This window comes from Fringilla coelebs, assembly GCF_963513975.1.
Source record: "Fringilla coelebs genome assembly, chromosome: 9".
Taxonomy (NCBI): Eukaryota; Metazoa; Chordata; class Aves; order Passeriformes; family Fringillidae; genus Fringilla; species Fringilla coelebs.
The window spans coordinates 23,825,346-23,852,718 of record NC_140067.1 but is presented as its reverse complement, the minus strand read 5'-3'; the positions used below and the strand labels follow the sequence as shown (position 1 = coordinate 23,852,718).

General features: G+C 47.0%; 1 protein-coding gene across 1 annotated transcript in view; it reads right to left on the bottom strand.

Moving 5' to 3' along the window:
• Positions 1-617: 617 nt before the first annotated feature.
• The window catches only part of LAMC1 (laminin subunit gamma 1), a 66,237-nt gene continuing 39,481 nt past the window's right edge, over positions 618-27,373 (bottom strand). Inside the window, exons 2-28 of the mRNA XM_084211637.1 lie at positions 23,822-24,126; positions 21,743-21,873; positions 20,189-20,355; positions 19,067-19,255; positions 17,006-17,123; positions 16,808-16,906; positions 16,566-16,702; positions 15,586-15,708; positions 15,309-15,498; positions 15,002-15,114; positions 13,480-13,701; positions 13,203-13,391; positions 11,628-11,873; positions 11,187-11,340; positions 10,626-10,768; positions 9,742-9,920; positions 9,430-9,586; positions 7,718-7,923; positions 7,247-7,326; positions 6,781-6,918; positions 6,449-6,593; positions 5,973-6,122; positions 5,473-5,587; positions 4,929-5,128; positions 4,546-4,704; positions 3,951-4,050; positions 618-3,586 (exon numbers count right to left, since the gene is read on the bottom strand). Of these exons, the coding sequence (XP_084067763.1) occupies positions 3,330-3,586; positions 3,951-4,050; positions 4,546-4,704; positions 4,929-5,128; positions 5,473-5,587; positions 5,973-6,122; positions 6,449-6,593; positions 6,781-6,918; positions 7,247-7,326; positions 7,718-7,923; positions 9,430-9,586; positions 9,742-9,920; positions 10,626-10,768; positions 11,187-11,340; positions 11,628-11,873; positions 13,203-13,391; positions 13,480-13,701; positions 15,002-15,114; positions 15,309-15,498; positions 15,586-15,708; positions 16,566-16,702; positions 16,808-16,906; positions 17,006-17,123; positions 19,067-19,255; positions 20,189-20,355; positions 21,743-21,873; positions 23,822-24,126 (4,412 nt within the window). The 3' untranslated portion in view covers positions 618-3,329. The remainder of the gene's footprint in view (positions 3,587-3,950; positions 4,051-4,545; positions 4,705-4,928; positions 5,129-5,472; positions 5,588-5,972; positions 6,123-6,448; positions 6,594-6,780; positions 6,919-7,246; positions 7,327-7,717; positions 7,924-9,429; positions 9,587-9,741; positions 9,921-10,625; positions 10,769-11,186; positions 11,341-11,627; positions 11,874-13,202; positions 13,392-13,479; positions 13,702-15,001; positions 15,115-15,308; positions 15,499-15,585; positions 15,709-16,565; positions 16,703-16,807; positions 16,907-17,005; positions 17,124-19,066; positions 19,256-20,188; positions 20,356-21,742; positions 21,874-23,821; positions 24,127-27,373) is intronic.

The following is a 27,373-nucleotide window of genomic DNA, read 5'->3' as shown; positions in this document are numbered from 1 at the left end:
GAGACCTGTGCATTTTCCTCTGCTGAGAAAAGTAACAGCAATCCAGATGGAGCTGTAAGACAGGCGTGAATGCAGAACAGCCTAGTCTCATCACTGCAATCTGTCCTTAAAAATTTGCTTCATTCAGGCCAGGCTCTAGGAGACAGGACCCAGGAACAACTCAGAGCACCCAGATTTGTGGCACTTCCCAGTAATTTCAGCTTTTTTATTCAGTTTTTTTTTCTTTTCCCAGGAGCCTTATCCTTTCCTACCTGTTTAGTAAAAAAGATTTTTCCCTTACAGAATAAATAAACTCTCGCCAGTTCCTCTGGACTTTCCAGGAAGACAGTGCCACTCCAACAGCATCAGCACCAACACAGTATGCTTTTAAGCCCTGGAAAACCAGCAGCTTAAAATCCATCACAGCCATGGCAGTGGAGCAGTAGATACAAGGAAAAACCATCATCCTTGTCATCTGTATCCCACCACATGCATTTCCAAGTTTCTTCTCCCTTGTTCCCATACCAAATCAAGTTGTCTAAGGACCAAGAGGTGAATCTTGCAACCGAGACACATCACCATCAATATCCTACCACCAAAAATAAAGTAATACTCAACAGAATTCCCAGGTATAAGGGGTTACAAATATTCAGACTTTATTATAAATAAGAAATACTGTTTTATACATAAAAACTGCAAGTGTTGCATTTTGTTCACCGCCCCAGACAGCAAGACCACAGATTAAGGCAAAAAAAGCTGGAGTGAAGGCACATACTGAGGGGGCCACAGTCAGGAATAAGGTGATGAAGGGATGTCACATGTCATCCATGACACCCAGCACTCCACCAGCAGCTGTCACATCATCACATTACGTAAAGAAATAACTGGACTTATACAATGAATAATGGCTGTAATGCAGTACTGATTAACAGGTCGCTTATAAAGATTTTTTTTTTATTTAAAAATAAAATTCTGTTAAAAACGGTTTAAGGAAAAAAAAAAAAAAAACAACACAAGAGAGCAGGAAACCTTAGGCCTGAGGTCAGCCAGGGCATGCACACATCTGCTCTTCTCACAGCCTTGGCAGAGGTGATGTGGTCACAGCTATCTTCCCAGAGTGACCCAATGTCCCTGTGTGTGCAGGCACAGGGAGCTCTCCTCCAGAGGTGTTTCCAGGCAGGAGGAAAATCCCACAATCATTAAGGGAAGGGATACAAGAGCAATGCAGAGTTGGCTGGGAACAGCCCCTGCCTCCTGCCTTGCACAGCGGTATCAAGACGTCCCCAAATGCAGCTCTCTGACCACCTCAGCGCTGGCCTGGTCTCCCAACAGCGCTACAGCTCCTCCCAGCTCAGCTGCAAAGCCACAGCCCCTGCTCCACTGCTGGCACAGCAGCCCAGGGCACAGGGGACACAGGACTGGGTGCTGCAGGCACCACGGGGAACAGGGCTGGCTTTGGAGACAGGCTGGAAAGCATCCACCCAACAGGCAAAGTGGTTATGGATGGTGCTGGGGATACGACAGAGGGAAGCAAGCAGGAGCCCAGCTAGGAGAAATCCCAAGGTTTAAGGGAATGATACAGAGAGAAGCAATACATGGTGCACCTGCCCCAATGGCTACAGGGGAAAGCACATAGAGGAGGCCAGGCTGTGCCACTCTGGAAATCTGGCTGAGTATATTTACACACACATACACACACTCAAGAGACTTCCTCACACTATAATCATGATAAAAAAATGGAAAAAAAAATCACATTCACACAAAAAACATAAATTTGAAATAATTAATAGCACCAGTGTGTGTCAGATAATAATTTCTTCCCCGCTACGCAAACGTACAAAGTTGCATAGTGTTTAAGGATAGATATATACTGGATCTCAGGGAAAGGGGGGAGGGATGCCAGGCTGGAGGCAAGGAGGAAGCTGCAGAGGATGCTCTTGTCTGGGAGCAAGGGGCTCCCTGCTGCTCCCAGCCAGCAGCAGTGAGCACTGCCTGCGGAGGGAGCCTGCAGGGAAGCCCTGGAGTGGTGTAAGAGGCAGAGCTGCCACCTGAGCCTGGCCTGAGGTCCCTGTGCTGTGGCAGCTTTATGGTGACTGGGAAATTCGGAGGCAAAAAGAAAGGAGGGCATCAGGAAATTCCAGCTCTTCCTCCCAGCTTTAAAACAGGCAAAAGGCAAGAGCAATGGCAGGAGAGATAAAAATCCCACTGTCCTCCTTCAGGAAAAAGACGGGGTGCCCCCTTCCTTCCCCACCCAAAGACATTCAGCATGGAGGCCAGTGCAGCTGTCAGAACTCTCTGGATGGCAGCTCTCCTCTTCAGCAAGACTCGTCCTGCTTCAACAAACTCATTTGTCAGTCTGACATTCCAAGCCCAGAAAACCAGATCCTCTGGAAATTCAGTAGCAACAGATGGGAATGCAGCTCGTGGCTTCCACACTCTGGCAGTCTGGACTAGCCAGCAGGTAGCAGCTTTCAGAGCAGACCCAAAACTTCTCCACAGAACAGAAGTGGGGCTGGCAAGATCCACCACTCCACCAGTATCCCATCTTCCCAAAGAGCCCTAATCAGAGGCTGCCTTTTTCTCGTAGCAATGCATCCTCACAGGAAGCATTTCAGAAAGAGGCTTCAGCTATTTTGCCAAGGCTACCAACACTGTTGGATTGGCCACTACGTAATGATGAAAAAAATAAATTCACAGGGTTAGAAGCTGGGAAGAAGGATCTGAATTGAGTGCAGCTATACTGGCCATTACAGTAATACTTTGGTAGCCATCCCCTTCCTTCATAGGGACAAAGAGCTCCAGGACTGAGGTTTTACAAAGGGAGAAGACAGGAGAGAAAGTTGTGTTAGTTTTGCCTTGCTGTATACAGCTCACATGGTTATTTCTGAACCACAGTATAAAGAGTCCAGAGCATCTCTCATCCTTGCACTAATCAAAGGGAAACTGTGTCTGAGGAAGGGGCAAAGGTGGAGTGCTCAGGAAAACAATCTATATAAAAAAACCCCTTTGATGCCCAAAGACGGATATTTAATTTGCTTCTCAAAAAACCCCCAAAGAAAGAAAGAAAGAAAGAAACAAACAAAAAAAAACCCCTACAAAAAGCCCCAAACAAAATAAAACATAAAACTTAAACAAAACAAAACAAACAAACAAAAAAAGAAAAAAAAGAAAAAAAACCCCACCCAAAAAAAAAAAAAAACCAACCAAACTTTCAACTTATCCTGATTTGAAAGGAAACAGTGGCTGTGAGCAGCAAAGAGTTGGGGATTTGGAGAAGGTAATGTGTGTTAAGGCACTCCATGGCTGAACCACCACTCACCAGGGCGATTCCCCCCACCCCCAGCACACCCTTAGGGCTTCTCAATGGACGGGGTGTTGAAACAGCCAGATGGCAAAGTCTTCCTGATGTCTTCCAGGTTGCTAATGTCCTTCAGGATCTCTTCAATGTCCCTGTTGTAGGCCTGTATCGCATCATCTTGCTTCTTGGCTTCTCTCTCCAGGAAAGACACCTTCTGGTCCAGGTCACTGTCTTTCATCTGGTCTTTGGCACTGTTCAAGGTACCTTCAATTTCATTCAGTTTGTTCAAGTCCACTGTCTCCAGTTGCCCTGAAAAGCCAGAAGCAAATAGTGAAGTGCATTAAAACCTCTATGACGCCCTGGGTGCTCACACAGCTGAGCCCACAGCAGATCTCCATCAGGACATCTCTAGCATCTGAAACAGGACCAACCATATGGGTGACATCTCCACTGTCTCAAGAAGTCTTCAGTTTCTTGAAAACCAACACAGAGCATTGCCAAACAAGCTCTGAGGCTACTTGGGAAAGAAAAAAACCCAAAGTCCTTGCCAAAAACACACAAACCCAATTTCAAGAGATAACAGATCCATCTAGTTCCTCAAACAAAATTGGCTGAAAACCCAGCACATCAGGAAAACACTCAAAGGCATACAGCACATTACAGACAGTCCTACCTAGTTGATCCAACAGGTCATTAATGACAGTGAGCAGGCTGTTCACAGAGTTCTTAGCTTTTCTTGCATTGTCTTCTGCCTCCTGGGCAGCCTGTGAGGCCTGCAGGATATTAAAAAAAATGAGAGCACAAAAAAGGTGTAGGGATTACAAAACTGTTGCCTCTCCTCTGCAGTTAGTCACCACATCACTGCCTTCTCACCCCAGGACAACAATCCTGCATAAAGATCTCTATCACAGGGCTGGGGAGAAGACTGACAATTTCAAGTAATCAGTTTTCTGAGTATTTCAGGATGGGGATCCCTGAACACTGAGAAGGATTTTTCAGTAAAGGGCAGGATGGAATCAATAGGGCTATACAGTCAGGTTTCAGCTATAATAAAAGGGAAAGCAGTTCTCAAATTCCAGCAGGGAGCCTATGCTAATGCACCAGAACTTGTCTCCTTTTCAGTCCCACTTACAACTTGGAAGAGTCAGAATACTGGCTGGACCCAGCGCTGTCTTTGCAAGAGGAGAGCAGGAGGAAAGGCTCCACTGCCAGGACAGCAGGGAGAAGGCAGCTCCTAGCCACTGCTCTCACCTGCCAGCAGTACTCACCTCATTTGCCATCTTCATATCCTGCTCAGCATCGGCCTGCTTCCGCTTCAGCTCCTTTTCTGCATCCTGCAGCTGCTTCATCATGTCATCCACCTCCCTGGCCAGGCCTGTCACATCAGCAAAGGTCTTGTCAGCTTCGGCTCTGGTAGCAGCAGCACTCTGCAGCCAACAGGTGGGAGAGGATAGAAAAAGGTGGTCAATTCAGGTGCAGAACTTTCTTCAATCCTTCTCAGCAAAACGCACTGACTTCCTATCTTGCCATATTTTGCATTTGCAGTGGGGAATACAGCAGAGCACACAGGGGGCTCACCAGGAAATGCTGCAACACGAGCTCCTGCAATCTCACAGCAGGGTCTCAGTGGGGTGAGCTGCAGCACACCCACCTTCTGAACGGAGCTGGCAATCTTCTCAGCATCATCTGCTCTGGCCTTGGCCTCACGGGCATCAGCAGCAGCGTTGCCCAGTGCCAGCTCTGCCTGGTGGGTCTTGTTGTTGGCCTCTGCAATGGTCTGGCTGATGGCAGGGATCTTCTTCAGCGCCTCCTCGGCCGCCGTCTTGTTATCGTTCACCCGCTTGTCAAAGTCTAAGGGGGCAAAGCAGATCCTTACCACGCGCTCCAGAAGAGCCTTGGGATGCTCCTCTGGCCCAGCTACCCAAGGCTTTGCTGCCCTGACATTGGAGGGACAAAGAGCAAACTGGGGTCAGCTCTCCCTATTGCACATTTTCTGATGCTAAGTAAGGGAGTTAAAAGGAAATTTCTGGACCCTGAAAACGCTTACACTTTTTCTTTAAAGAAAAACAAGCCAAAAGAACACACCCAACACTCAGGTAAGGGCAACAGCAGGGTGTCTTTAACCAGAATATCCTGCTTCCAAGTGACTTGTCACACTGGAATTGAAGGATTCACTCCAAGTGCTTCCTCTTTACCTTTCAGGTTCCTGAGAATGGTATTGGCCTCCTGTAGTGTGCCACTGCTCTTCCGAGCAGCTTCTTCAGCCAGGGCTTTTGCTGCATCTGCTCGAGCCAAGAGCTGGTCTGCAGTCTGAGGAGACATGACATGTACCAATGCATTCCCACTTTCTGAAGGACAATTGTGCAAGTGTATGAAAAAGCATTCTTAAGCCTCAAACAACAACACCATCCAGAACAGCAGCGCTTCCTCTGAGATCAGATGAGTGTGTGTACTTTGGGAATACTGCTCTGAATACAAAGTTGACACCACATCTGGCAAATATCTCCTATTTTCCCACACAGCCTCAAAGCCATTGCTTTTAACCTCTTTCTGCATCTCCTTTTTGGGGCCATTTTTCAGCATTCTTATAATCAATAAATAACACTAAGATGAAATAATTTGCATCTGGCCAGTTACTTGTCTTCCTTTTTTTTTTTTCCCCAGGGAACAAAAGCCTGCACAAAGTGGAACTGACCTGCTGCTCTGTCTTCCCTTTCTCCAAGAGGTTCTTGACTTCTAGCTCTTTTCCTTTCATATCTTCTCTCAAGTCCTCATAATCCTTTAGCTTCCTGGCAATTAGTTGATCCAGTTCCTCTGCTTCCTTCTTGATCTTATTTGCTTTATTCTGCAGGTGAAAATCACAGAGAGAGATTCCTGAATGTTAAAAAATTCCTGAACAGGTGGTAAATTTTTCCACTTCTTCATTCAAGCCAAGACGTCTGGCAAACACTTCAGATTTCTGTCTTTCAGAAACTGGGGGAGTTGGGGTTTATGTAGGTGGTTTTCTGCATTTACATCTCCTGCATAAATGTTGCAATTGCATAAAAGCTGGATTATGCCTAGATGGACAAGAAACCCAGAGAGCAGAGAACATTAGCAGAGCACATGTAAGGTATGCCAGCAATCCAGCAATCCTCAGGAAATAGTGCACATGATGGTGCCCACACGTACCTCTAGCCCAGTGGAATCCACAGAAGGCAGGCTGGTGAGATTAGCATAAATCTGCAGGGCTCTGTTTCCAGCTTCCTCTGCCTCCGCAAGCACCTTGTTGGCCTGTTTCTCTAGGTCTCGAGAAATATTCCTTGCTTGATTGTACCTAAAAAATCCCCAAGGATCCAGTTATGCAACAGTAATTTTTGTAGAACTGAGCTTAGTAAGAGAGTGGAGAGGCTAAGAAATCAAAAATCACCTCCCGCAAAATCCAAAGCATACAGAGGGTTGTCTTAGTTTTAAGCACTGTTCTAAAGTCAGGAAATAAAACCAATTTTCTGTTACTGACTCACTTCTGGTTGAGCTCATCAATATCAATTGCAGTTTGGTTTTCTCCAGCCAGGGTTTTCAGCAGCAGTTGATATGCTTCTGTGGAAGTATCATTTGCAGCCTTGGCTGTGCGAACAATCTCATCAGCTTCCTTTTTGTGCCTGATGACAGAAGAAAAATAATGCCATTGGATTGTCACCCAATAGTTTTTATCCCCAGTTCTTGATTTTATTCTCTCTTACTTTTCCTTCTTTCCTTCCCCCAGATTTACATATGGGAGATGCTGAAGCATTTGCAATGGAAGATGGTTGCCATGTCTGTCATCCACACGAGCATGCTTGGCCTCAGAGCTACCATCCCACAGCACCAGTCCCTTTACCAGCAAAGGCTGTGTGTTTCCCAGCCAGCAAATGAAATTCTGCTTCCCCTTTGCAGAGAGGAGCAGGGCCCTGACACAGACCACGATGAGTGTGTCTTGCCCCAGCCTACCTTTCTGCCAGCTTACGGGCCTCTTCTGCCAACTGAGTCATGTTGTTGGGGTCCCCGCTTTGCTCTGGAGGTGTAATGGACTGGAAGAGAAAAAGAAAGGGAAAAAAAACCCTTAAAGCTCTTTTTAAATCTTTTATTTGTATTTGCTTTAAGTATTTATTGTCATGATCTAAATGCTTAGAGATGTGTCTAACCTACTTCTCACTTCTCTGTATGTTTTTCTTAAGTCCATGCAGTTTCCACCACTGGTTATCCTTGAAAAACAGCGGTGCTAATGTTTATTGAAGACTTTTATGTTGGCTTGGGCTAAGATACTATCTGTGACTGACAGTGGTGAACTTCATTGATTTCCCATGATCTTGATGCAAACTTACTGTTCGAGGGAGAGAGCAAGTGGAGAAACACATCAGAGGCACAGAAGGAAAGGCCCTGAGCCTCTCCCAGCTGTGTGGGATCTCAGCACACACTCACCACGTTGTCAGCTGCCATCTTGGCCCTCTCCAGCATATCAGAAGCCATGCTGATCAGGTCCTCCGTGTCCTCCACCCGCACCCGGGCCTGCTCTGCCAGGCTCTCCGTGTCCTGCACTGTGCCCTGGATGTTCCTCAGCCTGTTCAGCTGACTCACTAAGGTGCTGTTGATGTCTTTGAGACGATCCATGAGACCCTGATCTACATCTGAAACACAGGACAAAAAAGAGAGGAAGCAAAATTAATTAGAGCAGGAAGAGAAGCTGGAGCAGCAGCTTACCACAGCAGGCACCATGTTGGTAGGTTAATCCCCTACTGGAAGAGAACCAGGCAAAGCCATTTCACAAGTCACTTAGCTTGAGATCAAAGTCACAATCAGAATGTGCAGCAAACAGGAGAAATGAAAAGCCATTAACTGCTAATAAGACAATCCCGCTGGGTGTTGGAACTGATTCTGATGGGAGATTTTGTGTTCAGAATCATGTTTTACCTCGCATGTTTACCTCATGTTTTACCTCTCTCATTGACTTAAAATGACAACAGAGCTGCTCCTCAGTAGGTATGAAATGCCTGTTTGGTGAATTCCCTTTAGCTTATCTCCTAGAAATTGAGCAGACGTATGATGAATAGTGCAGATGTACATTTTTCCACACTCAGGGCAACAATGGCTACTCTGAAGAAAGACCTATGGAGCAGCCAGGAGCCGTGTGGGCAGGGAACAGCTGGACTTAATCTTAAGGGTCTTTCCAAATAAATGATTCTATGATTCCAAGACAGAGAGAGCGATCAAAAATTCCACCACAAAACCAAATCCAGTGCCTCATCTTTCTCCAATCCCCACCCTGCTACCCCCTTATGTGGGACTATTATCCCGGCATGGATGCCAAGCAGGGAGTATAAATCTACCTCAGCTAAAGCTGAGAAAAGCTTAAGCAACCATTCTCACTGGCAGGAATCTTCCCAAGCAAATGCCAGCATTAGATGTGTTAGCTTTTTCCCAGCTTCACACAAAGGGGAAAAATTTTCCCAAAATGGTCTGAAATCACTGAACCAGCTCCCAGGGGAACATCTTTTACTGCAAAGTCAATAATCTTCTTCAGGCTTCTCTTTTCCAAAACACACATCATCTTATACATTAAAGAGACCCTAAGGACAAACCACTGTTACAAACATGACAAACATCCTGTGGTAGTGGTGACAACACAAGAATCAATTTGAAATGGAGTTTAACAGGAACAACAGCATTCTTCAGAACATTCTACACATGATGGTGGGATAATTAAGTTTGCCATCGGAATTTTGAAGCTCATTCTGATCACCAATGATCAGAACAACAAGAACTACTTGAGCCCAAGATGTTTGAGCAAATTTAAAGCATAAGAAGTATACTGGAAAGTTTTCTGCTTGTGTAACAAATAAAACCCTCCTTTGCACTGAGAGAAGAGGGTAACACATAAAATACTTCCATCCATACAGAGCTACAGGCAGATCTTTACTTCCATGTACAACAAAGACCACTGGTAGAACAGCATGGATAAAAGTACAGCCACTGTTGTTATGATATTAACATTCACTGACTCAGTGCTGCCTGAAATTGCTGTCAATTCTGGAGCACAAAACTGGCTTGAAATACAACACGCTGTCTCCAAAGGGACCAGGAACACCAGGCAAAGAACTCATTTAGTTGGTCCATGTCTGATCGGGTCAACTCACCTTTGCTCTTTTGTGCTTCATGGAGCAGCTCTGTAACTTCTCTTTCTGCCTGCTTCAACCGCTCTTCAAAGGCTTCATCTGTTACAGTTTCTTCTCTGCTACCCAGATTTGCTATAAGATTCTCCAGCTCCTGCAGCCTTTGACGTTGCTCTGCCACCTACAATGAGAGGGACAGAGCACAGCTCTGACACAGCAAAGCACCTTGAGCCACTCTGCTTTCAGCAATCACCAACAGTCATGGGCTGCAATGCTGCACAAGTGGACACGTGCCACCATCTCCAGTGGTACTAACAGCAGCGACTGTGGCCTTACCTTATCCTTCACTAGTCTGTAACAGGCTGGACACTCCTGGCAGCCAGGCCAGGAGCGGTTGTAGAAGTAGTTCTCCTCGCACTGGTTGCAGCGGCTCCCCACGAAGCCTTCCTTGCACTCACAGTGACCGTTCTCCCGGCACTGCAGGGACCGCGAGCCCTCGGGATCACAGTCACAGGCTGCAGGGGAGGGAAACCTCAGTCAGACTGCAGAGCAGGCAGAAATATCCTAAAACTCACAGGATGAGAGGATATGCTTAATACCCTAAAACACCTGCAAGAGCTATGGGGCACAAACCCACAGCTGGACCTCCCTCCTGATCGCAGCGCTTCCACTCACAAGCAGGATCCATCATTCACTGCGTGCGTTCAGTGTTGCTATTACCTCTGCCACAAAGCATCATTCTACCCCACTGCATTGTAACCGACTGCAGTTAGCTTTCCTGCTCTTCACAGGCAGGGATATCAACGAGGAAAGTTTGGATCATCCTGCTTTGCAATCATGTTTACAAGATCAGCTGCTCCTCAAGACAGAACCTGGATACTGAGGCCACCTGCACAGATTAACTGTGCAGGGACACATTAGGAAACAGGGCTGTTGGAGGCCAAGATGCAGAAAATATACTTACACCAAGGAGAAGTAGATATCTACTAATTTGGATATCTACTAAGTCAGACAAGAAAAAGATAACTGAAGAAGAAGGGGATAAGCTGCAGTACAGAAATCAAATTTCATCATGCACGGTGTGGACAAAAAAGTGCCAACTTCTGCTGTGATGAGGAGCGAGGTGACAAAATACCTTCCCAGAGGCAGAAGGAAAGCAAAGGCAGGGCTGGGTGTGCAACATCCTTCCCATTTGCCTCCCTGTGGCCCCTAAGACTTACGTTTACAGCCTTCAGAGCCAAAGCCGAAGTGGTTGGCCTCGCATCTGTCACAGTGCTGGCCGGTGACGCCAGGCTGGCACTCGCACTGCCCCGTCCGGATGTCACACTGCCCGCTGGTGGAGCCCAGCGCGTGGCAGTTGCACCTGGGGGAGGCAGGCACACGTCAGATGAGACACAGAAGGGACACGTGGGGCCCCTCTGAAGAGCACAGCTCAACATTTGCATTTGCCAAAAGCCGCTTTTCTTGCTGTGAAGATGCAGCAGGGGAGGCATTGAGCTTTTGAACCATGCAAGGTCACTTGCTGCCTGCACTAAAAAAAGAACCCAAGAGCCCCTGCTACAATCACGAAGTCATGTGGCAGTTTTCTATTTAAAACCCTGATTTAGAGCTCTTTATAAAGCTATTTATAAGTCAGGCTTTTTGTACAGCCTTAGTAGCTGATCCTTGACCACTGCTCTTCCCCACTCAGAGTGGCAGAGGCACACCTGTTACTTGTGACAAACATCACATTCCTGCACAAACAGACCCTCCAAGCCAAGCCAAGCCCAGCCAAACCTCACCTCTCACAGCCACGTCCACTCTGGAGGTTGAAGAATCCAGGCTCACAGGCACTGCAGTCCCTCCCAGTGACGTGAGACAAGCACTCACACTGCCCAGTCACTTGATTGCAGATCGTCTGCTGATTCACTGTGCCATAGGGATTGCAGTGACAAGCTGCAAAAATAAAAAGGTATGGAGGAACACGCACAAAGTTAGAAATCCCTTGTGGTGTTGGTACTTATCCTAATGGGACTGGATCCAAACCACATGGCCACCCAACCCCTGCATCCCACAATGCTTTTGCTTTGATAGCACTAAGTACCCACAAACACAAGGATTTTAGCAAGCTCAAACCACCAAATCAGGGTAAAGCCACACTGCTGCGGACGGGCACAAGTGACAGCCTGACAGCAGCTCCTGGGGACAGAACCATTTCTGAATGCAACACAAAGCAATCTCACCTCTGCACTTGTCTGAGGGGTCAGAGGCCAGGGGGTTCCCGAAGAAGCCGTCCTTGCAGCGGTCGCAGTAGAAGCCAGCAGTGTTGTAGATGCACTTGAGGCACTCGCCGGTCTGGCGGTCGCAGTTGCCCACGGCGTTGGGGTCGATGTTGTTGTTGCACTGGCACAGGCGGCAGGGCCTCACGGCACCGTTCCTGCCCAGCGGGTCTCCGAAATAGGCGTCATCACACAGCTCACACCTCTTGCCTGGGACACAACACAGACATGGCTGCTGCAGCAGAAAGCCCTGTGCTGCCATCTCACATGGATCCCCTTGTAGTCCCTTCTTAAAAGTAAATTCTTCACCTTCTTCCCCTTCATCCTTCTGTTGGGGCCAGACACAAATCCCTCCTCATGTCTAAATTCAAGCTGACTTTTCACTGGAACTTTGCATTTTTAATTATTGCTGTTCTTCCTTCCCCTTCTATCCCTTTAAGCCAAACCTATTTGCTGCAATTTGTTAATTTAAGAATCCCATGAGGTAGAGTTCCACAGGGCACCACTGCTCCAGGAAGCTCCTCTGCCAATGAGACCTGCCAAATCTCCACAGGAAGCCACTGAAGCATCCAATTCAGCAGCTTCCTACACTTACTGCAGATCTGACCTCCCCAGCCAGTTATGAGCTCCATTTCTTAGGCAGTTCTTGCACAAACAAACCTCCTTTTTCCTCACATCCCAAAAAGGTGGTGTGAGACAGGAGGAACTCTTCTGCAATCACATAGCTACAACACAGATCAGCTGCTACAGACACCTGAGCTGAAGGGAACCTGGGGCCTGGACTGTGCTCTGGTTCACAATGCAGTGGCACCCACAGGAACCCCCATGAGCTGCTTATGTGCTTGGTCAGAAGCTTTCCTAAGCACTCAAGAATGTACAGGTATTCTGTACTTTGTACTCTGTTATGCCAAGCATGAAATCAGCGGAGAACCATGAAGGCTGCCAATCATCCTACGGCTTCCTTGCTGCTTGCAGACAGAACAAAAGCTTTTGCTTAACAACTCAGTTACATGCTTGGACTTCACAGTTTATTGCTAAGAAAAAAAGATCAGTATCTGTTCACATATTTCTCTTAAAATTACTGAGCACAATTTGATCTTCTGGTTTTTTGGGCAGCATTTTGTGAGTCACTGCAGCCTTCCTGCTCTTCCTAGGAAGCATCCTATAGTGCCTCACTTGCTGGCAAACTGCACCTTCTAATTTTATTTCAGTCTGACCTGCCTTCCTGGCTCTTTTAAATCTATTTTCTGCCCAGCACCATGCCATCATCAGAGCTCTACTGGAAGGCAGCACAGCTCTCCTATACAGCACAGAAATGGTCAGACTTTGCAGATCAAGCCTTTTGTTCTCAAGAAACAGGCATGAAAAACATGCCTCACACAGGACAGAAAATAGGGCTGAGGAAGGGAGAAGGATTTGAGCCAGAAGACACAGCAGCTTTCAGAGCTACTCACTGTGGATCAGAGGACTAGAACTAGCAGAAGACACATTTCCACAAGCATGTGGATGTAGAAAAAGATGTTCTGTGTAGGAACACACCTGTAGTGCCAGCCTGGCAGCTGGTGCACACCACCTCCTTGGTGCGGGGCACAATGGCACAGCTCGAGGTGCCTGGGCACGGGCAGGGCTGGCAGTCCGAGGCTGTGCCGGCCGTGGCATCGCCGTAATACCCATCGCTGCACTTCTCACAGTGAGTCCCTGCTGTGTTGTCCCTGCAATTGCACATGCCTGAAACAGAGAGGGATGTGAGTTTTGCTTCCTTGTCCAATCCAGAGAAGAAGACCCAGCCCCTTGCTGCTCCCTGTTTGTCTCTTACCCGTCTCGGGATCACAGGTCTCGCTGTGCCCGTTGCACGTGCAGGGCACGCAGGGGCTGTAGGGCCCCAGGCCCGGGCTCTCTCGGCGGTACCCAGAGGTGCAGCGCTCACAGAACTGCCCCTCGTATCCCACTGGACACGAGCAGCTCTCCACCCAGGCCACAGGCACACCGGGTCCGGGACGAGCGCTTGTGATGGTGACATCATCCAGGTGACCGGCACCTAGAAAGCACCAAGGAGCAAACCCTCTGCAACCACAAAGGCTATCATCACCTCTTCCCCAAACACAGCAGAACAGTACGAGGGACAGACAGGGGGGTGCTTGCAGTTGGTAAGATGAATCAAGATGCAAAACCCTCCAGAAAGGTTTAGAGAGATGAGCAAAGATGCACTAAAGCTCACCAAGGGAAGGAGTATGCAGGGTAGGAAAGCTGAGAATGACAATATAGAGGAGACTATGAGAACAGCAAGTACAGTCAATTAAAATTAAATTATATTTTACATGTATATGGTTTCCATTTCCAAATCAAATACCAAAACCAATTCCTGGCTTTCCAGACAGAACAGACCATGTCTCTAACAACTGTAATACACCGTCTGCAAACCACGCCTCGGGACAAACTCTTCAACTATTCCTCTCAAGCCATTCCTTCTTCTGGCATTTCAGCACTTCCCTCCTCTACTCCCAGCCCCTTCCCTTGAGCAAAACAGAGCCCAGACACAACATAGCTGACTTTTAACTTACACCACTGTGTTTGTATCACTGCAACAGCTCCAGTGCACTGAGCAGAGCCCCAGCTCCTACAGATTAGCAGTGGCTACAGCACTCATGGATGGTTTGCTCCACACCTTTCTACCCATCCATTTCACAACCCCACATTCCTCATTATGGACCACCCCTCTGAAAACACTTGCAGTTTTCCCACTTTTACCAAATGCAAATTCATCCTTTGCATCTTTCTGCAAAATTTCTTCATCACACAGCAACACCTAAGGACCTACTTTTGCTTTTATTTCATGACCATTTTTATAAATCTTCATTATGAGGAACTTTCACTCAGGTTCTCCACAGGCAGCACTTTAGACCTTGTCCTTCCCATTTGTCAGGTCAAGGCAAGACCCAGAAAGAGGGGGGATGTAACCATTTCCAGTGCAGCAAAACTTAAAGCCAAGTGCTGTAAACTTCCTACATCCTCCTTCAGTACTCTGTACTACATATTTTCACCAATTGAAGGATAGTGGCTATTGAACAAAGAAAAATTCCCATGTCTAGAACAAGGAATCAGCAGTTGCTAAGTGTTCAGCTTTCAGACATTCAAAGACAACACTTTCCTTTCCTATATCCTCTTCAGGAGGCCTGGGGGAAGATGCTACACAGGAAAGCCAGGTGAAAAGCCATTGGCACAAGCTTTGCCAAATAAGCTGCCACAGCTGTTTATGGCTGGGCCCTACAATGAAGCAACCCAAGCACTAAACAAATGAGTTTGCCCCCTCTTCTGTAATGTTCTGCTCATCAACTTACTCCTTTCACTGTATGTCCCACGGATCTTGATGGAAGTCAAGTTGTGGAGAAGCTTTTGGAATTCAAATGCTGTAAGAGTAGGCCTCCATGGGTAATCTGCAGCCTCATGGAGCCTGGGGAGAAGAGCCAAGCGTGATCAGCACAGTTTTCAGCTGCTAACAGCTGCACCCTCTCAAAAGCTCCCTTTGCAACAGCGCTGTGCTATTGCAACACCACCCACATAAGTTTAAACCTAATGATCTCTGTTTCCTCAAGAGCTCAGAGGGCAAAGGCAGCCCAGGCCAGGTGACAGCTGCTCCCACTGTACCTGAAGGTGTAGGTCTGCACATTCTCACTGGGGTAGGAGTTGCCCTGGGCAATGAGAGGCACGGACACTCTCAGTCCAGCCCCTTCCAGCACCAAGTCCTCTGCAGAGAGGCGCGTGTCCCGCCTGTCCACGCGGAAGGAGAAGGTCAGGTTTTGCCCGTAACTCAAAACCTGGTTGCCCAAGAACTTGCCTGAAAGGGGAAGAAATCCTCACAGTTAGGGGAGAGAACACAAAGAGCACGAGCAGCACAGAAAGCCATACTTTTGGAATGACCTACGTGGTGCAACGAAGTACATGGGGAAGTAGGTGTCTGAGATAACGGAGATATCCTGGGTCTCGGCACTCCACTGCAGCAAGACTTCTGAGCCATCGCGCTGCTCAGCACGCCACTCATCCTCTCCTGAAGAATCAGATGGGCAAGAATGAACACCCTTGGAAGATGGAGATTTGCACACACTTCTTGCGTCACATTGTTCGTGTCTTAGCTAATCTAATGTGCGTGGGCACTGACAGGCTGCAGAAAGCAGCTGTGCAGAAGAATTTAGATAGTAAACACCAGCCTTCCAATTTAAGCCCCTGACTCAAGTTCTGACTTGAAACCTCTGAACTTTGAACCCTCTGATGACTACTTGTCCAAAAACTTCTTTTCTAAAGAGCTTAAGCAGAGATAGAAAAACCTGCAGGCCGCTACAATTTGTTATGAGCTGCAGCCTTTGTATGAACTGCTCCCCATTGGAATTTTAATGAAAAAGATGTTCTTTTCAGACTACGCAGCATGAAAACATGCATACACATGAAACTGACTGCATGAAAGAAACAGATTTTTCCTGGGCTTACAGATTAATTGGAAACACAACTGTGTTTTATCCAGAGCCATGTAAAACCCAAATCTAAAGTGATTTTGATCCTCTCAATCAGAAAGTCCTGACTTGGTTCTAGAACTGAGGAAATTCTGCTTTGTCAGCACGCTTCTCTGGCTAGAAAAAGTTTCTATTTGCAATTCCCACCTGCACCTGCAAGGTGTACAATAACTGTGTGCCTAAGGCCAGAACTGTGGATTCATGCCTCCCCATCTGAACAAACAAGCTGCAGACATGGAAGCTCCACGTAGCTTCAGCATTTCCAAGAGAGGGATCCTAGACCTGCCTGCCCAAGGTTTGTGGTCTTGCACAGAGAAGAAGGAGTTGGAGTTTTGTAATAGCTTCTGACTTGAGTCTACAGCCCAACCTGAGATACAAAAGGAAAGCTCAATTTTACCAAACTCGAAGTTGGAGGTGATGCTATAGATGCTGTAGCCCACAGCACTGGTGCAGACTGAAGAGTGCCCAAAACAGAAGCAGGGGGTACAGCCTCTTGGATTGGAGGACTCCAGATGGAAAAATCCAGGTTTGCATCTGAAGATGTGAAGGAAAGAGAATTAATTTCCCTGATGCTTAACCCCAGGTCCTCGCTCAAATGTTTTTCATTCTTGAAACAAAGCCATGGGAAGAAAAACTCACCTCTCACAGTGGAATCCTTCCACATTGTCCTTGCACGCACACCGCCCTGTCTCAACGTTGCACTCCCCTGTGCTGCCAGCAGCATTGCAAGAACAGGGCCTGGGAGAGTCAGGAGAGAGGATAGTTCAGTAAGAGCCACACGGAGAAAGCTTTAAAAAAAGCCTAGTTTTCCTTTTAGAGAGCTGCAAGCCTCCTTACCTGCACCCAGCTTCAGAGAGGGAGTGGAACCCTGGCTGGCACCGGTCACACTTGTCCCCCATCACACCGGGCTTGCAGCTGCACTGGCCATAGCTGTCACACTGCGTGCTGAGGGAGCCTGTGGGGACAGCAGGGACAGGCACCTCAGCACACACACACATATGGATGGCTCCATCAGCTACTCAGACTTCACACAACAGCCAAGAAATAAGGAAGAAGAAAGAGAGAAGCACGGCCTCAAGCTGAGTGACACCTTACCTAAAGACTGACTCTAGCTCACAGGGATTTTCCCCTTGGCAGCTCTAGACAGATTAACTGTTATCTACTCTTCCCAAATGATATTCAGCCTTTCGTTCCTACCAACCAACCTTTAAATATATAAAATATAATTTTAACTTCAAATTGCTTTCTCCTGCTTCATCCTCAGTGCTACACTTGCATGCCTCCAATTCCACATCTGTTTTACTCTGCAATATGTAATTTCCAAAATTTTATTCCCTGAATCCCTTGTGCTCCCCCATAATCAGCATCTTCCCTCACCCTGACCTCTCCCTTTCACACTCCAATTTCTTTCCTTGATTTCTAAGTTGCATTTAAAGACTAAAATGCCTCTTTGGAACAAGGCTGTGTGCGCCACTATGAATCCTGGTAAACTCATGAGCAAAACCCTCATTTTTGGAAGGATGCCTTCCTCAGTACTGCTCCATTCAAGTGGTCTTGCACAAAAAGCAGCAGTAGGTTTCTTTAATCCATAGTGGACAAAATGCTTTCTCCCAAGCATCCATGTAGCTGCCAGCCTCAGAGCTGTCAGCACTGTAAGAGTTAACTTGCAGGAGAAAAATATTTTAATATACAGAAATAGTTGCTTGTTTCCACTTCAATCCACACCAGAAGATTATAGCAAAGTGAAGAGTTATAAGATGATTAGGCTGGACGGGACAGAACAACTCACAAAAAAAACCTTTACCATATACAGCCAAAGTTCAAATCCCCTTTGCAGTCCCACTTAGGATTATTTAGGAAAAAAGAGTACTTGACAAAAAATACCAATCCAAACATATCCAGGAGATTGAAATACACCCTGGGTGTCAGTGCGTCATGGCATACAAGCTAACGGCTGAGTAAAGGCCTTTGAAAGCTGTCCTTAAAGACCTGAGAAGTCACCTCCCTGCATCTTTCCAACCACCTCAGCTCACACCAACCCACACCCCTCTTAAAATAAGGTCTAACACAAGGACCCAGGAAAGCTGTCAGAAGAAGAAAAGGCCTTTATTGGTCAAAAATTTCACAAGTGAATGACTCCTTGACAAAATTAGATAGGAGATGTACCCTGGCAGACCTCTCCCTGGCTGCTTTTAGGACATGCTGCAAGCAATGACTTATGTCAGCTTCTCTTTTGAAACCTCACATCATATCTTACTATGTGCTACCCTTTTCCCTCCTTCCACCTTACTTGCTGGTGTAGTTATGGGATCACTCCTTACAGGTTAAGTGGCTCCCTAAACAACAAAAGATATAGTCTCCTGCCACAATTACCCCCCATCCCCATTCATTTTAAAGGAGTCTAACTACATATTTTGAGTTTAATTTGTTTTATCTCACCCCACCCCCTTTTGTGTTTAATGTTTCACTGGTTTGTATTTATAGTGCTTGGATACTTGGTAGGAGAAACTGATGCAGCAGCTAAAGTTCACTACAATTTCTCAGCATGAACAACTTCCAGAAATACCCACTCACATCATCTTGGTTATTAAGAATTTAAATGAGATTTTTAGTACTGGGAGCATCTAGGGTAACACATACACAATGGAAAAAAAAATCTATTTCAGAATACATTCAAAGGAGTAAGTGCTGCAGAGGTGACATCTGCCCTTGCCACCCTAACTCCATTTAGATCCAAGGATAACTTAAACCAAAATACAACCCAATAAACATTTCCTACATGGAAAAAAAGAAATCCAAACAACCCCTCCCTCTTTTTACCCCGGAGCTGGCAGTGAGCAGCACGACGGAAAGAAGAGGTGGGTTTTGCGCGTGGCAGTTAGCCAGGGCAGTGCTCACCCACGGGGTTGCAGCTGCAGGGCAGGCAGTCCTGCTCGCTGGCCAGGCGGTAGAAGCCGTCGCGGCAGCGCTCGCAGCGGGGCCCGTCGGTGTTGCCGGCGCAGGAGGTGCAGTGCCCGCCGTGGCCCGTGGCGCGGTACAGCTCGGGGTCAAAGTAGCACTCCTGGGAGCGCCCGCTGCAGTCGCACGCTGCAAAGACAGGGCACTATCAGTGAGCAGCCTGCCCCCACAGCACAAATCCCACCCTGCACAGTTCGGCTGTAGATGAGTTGGGGAAGGAGCTTTTAACCACTCTGAGACCTGAAACAAACTTGGCACCAAGCTCATCAATGCCCAAAAGAGAACCAGCACTTGCTACCCCACTTCTTTCAGCATCAGGCTGCCACTTGCAGCCAAAATGTTGTCCCCCCACACAGCACCACTGACCTCTGTCATCCAAACAAGCATGAAAAGGTAACATGAGGCTACTCCACGCTGTAAGGAGAGCTTTTCCCCTGGACTGCAAATCCCTAGACAGCAGGACATCCCAATTTCACCAGTCCATTGAGGGAAGCCACAGACAGCTGGGACCTATCTAGACACACAGAGGTCAGACAGGAAGAAAACTTTTCTGTCTGAAAAAGCTTCCTCATAAAGTAAACTACCAGGAGCTGTAGTCTGGAACAAAACACCAAGCAAATTGGTGTTCTGTGACAGAGACCTGCATTTGCGGTCCGTAAATTAGGTTAAATAATCAACAAGTAACTGTAAAAACCAATAACCCAAACACAAAAATCAGCTGATGCTAAATGAGGAGCTTTTGAAAGGCCAATTATACTCCATCACAGTAAACAGACTTTTTTCCCATGGGTCTCATAAAGTACAAGCCTGTACATTTCTGCAGGCCACCTCTTTCTTTAGGAAAGATGGGTGGTTCCCATCCTTCTCCAGAAAGGAGATACCCATTCCTAGGGATCTACCAGAAAGCTCCCACAGGACAGGAGTGGAACGACCAACAGTCCCATGAACTGTGCTTAACGCTGGCTGTGACTGAAGTTAGAAGAAGGCAGGGCCAGTTTGTGGCTGACAGCAGAGGCAGGGAGCCCGCCCCAGCCAGGCTGTCCCAGGCGCAGCCGCACGTACGCAGGCACTCGTTGGCGCTCTCGGCGGTCGCTCTCCTCCACGGGCGGTCGTTGAAGAAAGGAAGGCACTTCTCACAGTCCACCCCAAAGGTGTTGTGCTTGCAGTTGCAGACCAGCTTGCCAAGCTCATTCTTCACACACTCACTCGCGTGCCCGTTGCACTTGCACCTGGTTTAGGAGAGGTAAGGAACAGGTAGTAGAACTCCAGGGCTCCAGGTCACTTACAAAGCAACAGCAAAAAACAGGGCCCAGATCTCAAAATCTGAGATGAGAGAAATTTGAAGATAAATGATTACAACAAAATTGAGAACAAAACTGCTGTCATTCAGCCTGGAGAAGAGGGAGCTTCATGGATATCTTATGGAGACCTTCTGATACCTAAAAGGGGTTTACAAGACAGAGAGAAACTTTTTATCAGGGCTTGTAGTGCTGGGACAAGGGGCAGTAATTTTAAACACCTTTCAAATTTTAATTTAGATTTGGCATAAGCAATCAATGAGGGTGGTGGGACAGACTGCTTAGAGAAGCTGTAGCTGCCCCATCCCAGAAGTGTCCAAGGCCAGGCTGGACAGGGCTTGGAGCAACCTGAGATAGTGGAAAGTGTCCCTGCCCACGATGGGGCTTGGATGATCTCTGAAGGTCCCTTCCAAACCTAATCATTCTATGAAACAAAGAGGTGCAGCCTGCTCTAGGAAGGCAGTTAGAAAGGGAAGAAAGTTAATCAAGTCCTTTGCAGTCTTCAGATTAACCTGAGTAGGAGAAGCAAAGATTTAGCTGGCTTTATGTTAGTAAATTTTCCACAACGTCTCTCCTGTGAGAGCCCAGAACACGGCAGGTTCACTGAGTGTGGGCTGTTCTGGTATCAGTAGGAAATTAAATACCACAAAGGGGTCTAATACAGAAGAGCCCAGGCACCTCCAGACTGGTGGTGCAGCCAATACAAATCCCCATGTGGCCAAATCCCAGTCTCAGGATTGCTGTATGCAAGCAGGACAAAACCCTGCAGTGGTCTCATCTCTGTTTAGTAAAACATTTTATCATCAACTACTTACGGTTAAAACATTCTATAATAGACTTTGGCAAAAGGAAAGGACAATCACAACCATGTTGTATGGTGTTCCAGACCTCCAAAGGAGATAGTTTCTTCAGTATATGTGAAGTAGAGACACTGAGATTTTCTACTTACTGTTATTTGAGAGTGCGGACACAGGAGTGAATAATTTAAAAACACATTAAAAACCACACAAGCCACAAAGCAGAAAAAAATTTCTTCTTTTGTTTTTCATTTTAGTTAGCTCTTTTTACCATTTACCCTCTCAAATCACTTAATATTTTGTCTATTCAAGGAAAAAAATTATCTCTGCCAGCCCTGAAGTTATGCCACAAAAGCTTATATACGATATTTGCAAATTATGTAAAATTCATTCTAATGCATTCTTGATTTAGGACAGTCAGTAAAGACCAGAGCCTATTGGTATGATGTGAATACAATGAGTATCTTCAAAGCAATCTAGTAAAACTAACCAAAAACTTTAGAGTTTTATTGTCTACTCACCTACCACCCACAGCAAAATCAGAAATTGCATAGTAGTAAGACTTGAGAACTTTTGGGTCATTGAAAACTTCATCTCCAAATGTGTTCAGACGGTTGAGGGTCACTCTAATATCTGTAGCTGTCACCCATTCCTAGAGCAGACAGAAATTCCATCAGATGAAACACTCTTTCCCTTGAGAGAGTACCAGTCATTAGCAGTTCTATTAATGAAGTCATTCCTCAGCAGCTGGTTCCTTCCTCATTGTTTTCCCCTCTGCACCTCGGGAGCTGTCACGCTCCTGCCCCAGAAGCCTTATGCCACATCCTCTTGGTTCAAATGGGTTTTCCTGACCCTTTCTCATCTCTGGAGACCCTTTCCAATGCCTCTTCAAATCCTGACTGCTTTCAGCTGGGAAGCACTGAGTAACCTCTCCAGCAAAAAGTGCAGGGCAGGCAATTATGCCAGCTTGCTAATTGTACATATCTGTCTGGCTGTAGTTTTCCTGCAAAGCTATGCAGCACCAATGGGAAAAGCTTTAGGGTACATTTGTCTGCAGGCATATTGCACCAGACTAAAAGATAACAGACAGACAAATAAGTGAGGCTGGGGGAGGCTGAGGAAGAAAAACAGACAGATCTGACTTGCAACACAAGAGTTTTTCATAATATTTACACAGTGTCTGTAACACACTGCCCTGCCCTCATGCAGCAGCAGCCAGCACACACAGCCTGTTGCCAAATTTCATATCACATTCTGCCAGCCACTGACATTGGCACCTCCTTGGTTTTATTATACCCTTCACAAAGCTGTTTTCCTTCAAACACCATAAAAAAGAACACAAAGAAACATCCATGTATGTACAACTGTGCAGCACCTGTGTCACTGCTCAGCCAGTAATACAGTGTTTATTTACTGAATTACAAACACTAATATAAACACATGGAAATACCAATTACAATATACACATTTACTTCAGTTCTAAAAGGCAGCACCAGGGCTTGGTATGTATTTTAGGAAACTGGTGGTCAGATCTCTCTATTCCTTACATAGAGGCGCTTATCAGAAAATTATACAATTGCTAACTTGAAATCTTGTTCACCTTAACGATAAGACATGGTTTTCTGCAAGGGTTGGCTACATCAATGAGGTGGCCAAACTGGTTCTTTTCCACTTCAGCAGTTCTTTGTCCTTTCCCATTAATTTTATTTTTTCATTTCACTTCAGTTTGCAGAGTCAACCCCACCAGATTCTGTGGTCCTGCCTGCGAATTGGAAACAGGCAAGCCCTGAGCCTGCTGGGTGCCTGTCTCAGACTACTCCTGCTACTCAAAGAGCAAAGGCAAGTGATGGTAATTACAGCTCTGAAAGGAAGACAATGAGTCCCAGTGAGGCAAACCCCACAGCTTTAGCTCCTTGTTGCAATATAAACTGGAGAAGTCATGAAGCAGAAGACAAAAACAGCCAAGTAAATCAGATAAACTGTATGCTCCTGACCATTGCCCAACCACTCCTTTGAATGCAAAAAAAAAACATTCAAGAATGTTCAACAACAAAAAACCCCTGCCAAAACTCCCTTGCCAAGCCACTTGTAAGAGAAAAATACCAAGGATAAAATCAAGCTTCTCTGCTTCAACACACATGTAAGAGAGGAAGGTAGGGATTCCTCTAATGCTTTATGTATTTAGAAGAATCTTATATTTCTTACTTTATTCTGCTTGGCCTATACATGTAGATGCCTCAAATATTAAATGGACTGAGACTTGACCTCCTCTGTATCCTTGTATCTGAAACAACAGCAGAATGTCCACAGCTGCTTTCTAACCTGGCAGAGATCTACACTCATCCTCTGAAGACTTCCTCATCCCTCCTGACAAATCACCCTTAATGCCTCCAGGTTTGCTTTTTTGTACCATAAATGTACTATCATTAAACTCAAAGAGTTCAACTCTTCCTTCGCAAGCGTCTCTGTGGATTGTCCAGCCCAGCTCAGCTGAGCAAAGGCCTTTCACTATGAGTAAGGGCTGCAGTGCAGCCCAGTCAGCACAAAGCCACCGTGCACAGCGGCTCCACTCAGCGACTGACCCAGTCCTGCAGACATACCTGCAACACAGGGCTGTTGTCAAAGTTGTAGGCGCTGGGACGCCCCTCCAGCGTGGAGAAGGCCACGTTGCCCCCGGTGAGAGGGGAGATGTCGCTGAACTCATCGGTGCAGAGCGCCTGCTGCTCGTCCTCGCCGGTGCGGATGAAGCCGCGGTTGACTTTGCGGTAGGTGCTCTCACAGGAGCCGCTGTAGTACTGGTAGGGCACCCAGGGGCCGTCCTCCCTCGTGCGCTTGTAGATGGCAAAGCTCTCGGGCCGGCTGGTGTGGAACTTGAGGCGCACGTACGTGATGTCAAAGGCTTTTCCTGTGGGGGAGAGGAGACACCTGTGAGATAGACTCGAAACTGAGAAAGAATGCAAAGAGCTGCGCTGCATTTCTCTCTCTGGAGAAACATCTCCCAGCATTATCCAGAAGGATGAGCGTGTCCAGCTACACCAGAAGTATCTCTTCCAGTCCAGTATTGTATCTCCAAGCAAAGACAAGGTGAAGGAACTGAAAGCAGAAGTTGAGGGCAGGCTGAATAGATAGACAAAGAGACCTACAAGCTTCTGTGCAACCAAACATTTCAGAAGCTGCAATTCTCTTCTGCATACATCCCTAACAGATGACAGACTACATCAGACCAATGAAGAGTTTGTGTGTATTTAAGGCCAGGCCCAAGTTAATAATGACATTTGATGTTACTTCTCCCAAATATATGCATGGGAGAAACAGTATAAACCAGAGAGGAGTAAGTCACACTGTAGAGCCTGGTTTGCACCTCTGCTTCCTCCTTAAATAGACAATATTTTAATCTCTTTTTACAGCTCACAAAGCTTTTCCTCCAGCACTGAACCTACCAACTACAGCCCTCTTCTACTCATTCCCTGGGAAAAACAAAATGAGGTTTGAGTTTCCCACATCATTTGACTATAGTCACCGAAGCATTTCTAAGGTCAGAGCGCAATGATTTCCAAGCTACACATGTTCTCCATCTCCTAGGAGAATGGAAGAAAATCCACCTCCTTGCCCTCTGTTCCCCTCCTAACTGGTCTGTGGCAATCAGCACATCATCCTCCCTCATTAGTCTTCTCCAGTGACTTCAGCATCTATCCCCATGCACATAAACCAAGTGCCTACGGGAGTCACATCCCTGAGAGAACCCATTAGGAGAAAAGGAACACAGCACTCTTCAGCCTCCTTTGTCTGCTATCCACACTGGCCAAGGGGCTGGCCAGGGGTTCCCAGGAGGAGGCATACAGCTGTGTACCAGCTGTTCTTGCTCCACTTCAGCAAGCAGACTGTGTAGAATTAGGACATCCTGGAGCATGTAGGGAGCTTGCTAAAACAACGTTGAGTTTGTTTGGAATAAAACCTCGGGTGTTTAGTCCCTGCCATGCTCTTTCATGCTCCCACCACTTCCAAGAAAAACAGTGCTCTAAGCAGAACTTGCAGCCATCACCAGTTCTTTCGCTGATCAAAAAAAAAAGCTACTTGAAGAGTTTCAGCTGATTGAGAAACAGGTTTTTTTCAACCTGCAAAAGTCACACATATTTAACCTCAACTTGTAAAATGAATGAACTGTACCCTGTTAAATTTTAACATGAGGCCTGGCACTTGCTGAAGTGTTCACCTCCTTCACACGTGAGAGCAGACCAGTGGCGCCATGGACCAAGAACAGAGTGTCCTCAAAGAGCACACGCACAGCCTGACAGCCATGAATTAGGTCACACACCACGGAGCTGCCCTGCAGCCCCCCAGTGATTAGGCCAGGGGCCAGCCTGCATTAGGCACGTCACACCCAAAGCCTGTATGGCACAAGGGAGGACCCAAAGTAGCGGGAGAAGCACAGCAAAGGGTCCAGAAACCAACACACCTGAAAAAATAAAGTAAAAATCAAGATACACAGCACTTGAAAAACTACATTCCCCAATGTGTTAGTTTGGCACAGCCTGGTTTTTGGTAGCAGGGGGGTCCACAGAGGTAGCTTCTGTGAGAAGCTGCTAGAATCTTCCACCATGTCCAACAGAGAGCCAGTTTCTGCTGGCTCTGGAGATGGACATGCTGCTGGCCCAAACAGAGAGATTGGTAAAGCCTCTGTGATGACAAGTTTAAGAAGGAACTCAAAACAGCACAGTTCCTTTCTCCAGGGCTGCTGAAGCGCTGCTGCCGGGGACCAGCCCTGGCGTGGCGTGACGCACCGTGACCAACGGGGCAGCCACCCGAGCCCTGCCTGCCCGGCCACCCCCAGCCAGCCGAGCTGCAGGCACAGGGGCAGGGCTGGCAGCTTCTCCTCCTGGTGCCCCACGGCTTGAAGAGAGGCACCGAGCAGCACCGGCACCGCGGCAGCCACCGCTGCCTGTGTGGCCGGGCTGCTTGGCCAGCAGCAGAGCCACGATGAGCAATTTCCCACATGGAACCTGGAGGAGATCAACTTCTCAGCACTGTGGGATCTTGCAACAGTCTGGATCAGTGGAACTTGCTGGCACTGGTACCTACAAGCAGCAGTTTTTCTTCTACTCAGAAAAGAGGAGGAAGTGAGGACACGTGAGAGAAAACAACATGGAGGCACCAAGGTCGGTGGAAAAGAAAGAGGGGGAGAAGGTGCTTCAAGCAGCAGAGCCAAGATTCCTCTGCAGGCCATGGACAGGACTATGGTGAAACAAACTGTCCCCTTGGAATGCATGAAGTCCACAGGGGATGCAGAGATCCACTCGCAGCCCACGGGAAAAGAGGAGCGGGTGGATGGCAGGGAAAGCTGTAGTCCAGTGGGAGACCAGACTAGAGAAAGAGAGGGCCCCTGCTTCCAGAGATAGAGAGAAAACGCCCTTGATTCCAAACTAGAGCAGTCAGTCCTTAAAAGGCTGCACCCTGTGGACAAATGACCCACACCACAACAGTTCTGGGACGACTATTTGCCCATGGGAGGGACTCCACAGCCTAACAGAGAAAAGACTTCTCTCCCTGAGCGAACAGAAAAAGATCTCGAATGACAAACTGACCAAAACCTCCATGCCCTGTCTTCCTGCACTGTCGGCAGGAAAGGAGGAGGGGCTGGGGAAAAACAGGTGCTTTAAAGGCCTCTTTTATTTCTCCTCATCCTCCTCTCACTCTGTTAACAACAAATTTACTTTATAACTTTTTTGTAACTATTGCCCTTAAAGTCTTTTCTCCCAGTCCTTACCTCAACTCATGAGCCCTTTGTTAAATTCCCCCCCCCCTCTACTCAGCTATAACAAAAGTAAGTGAACTTTGTGGATATCTGGTGTTTGGCCAATGTCAAACCATGATACCCAAGAATAGAAAAAGACCAATCTGGTGTTTAAACTACCCACCAAATAGTATTGTCTGTGTGTGACATGCAGGACAGCTGGGACATGATACAGATACAAGCCCCCTGATACTTCCTACAAAATACCCTTCCCTATTTATATCACGTGTGCATGGATCATGTATTATGGATGACCTAAGCACAAGACTGGAAGCCAGACATTCACAGTCGTGGTGCCTCTTGCACAGTACCCAGCTCACTGTTGGTTTGGGGTTGATTAATGAGATGATCTTACACACAG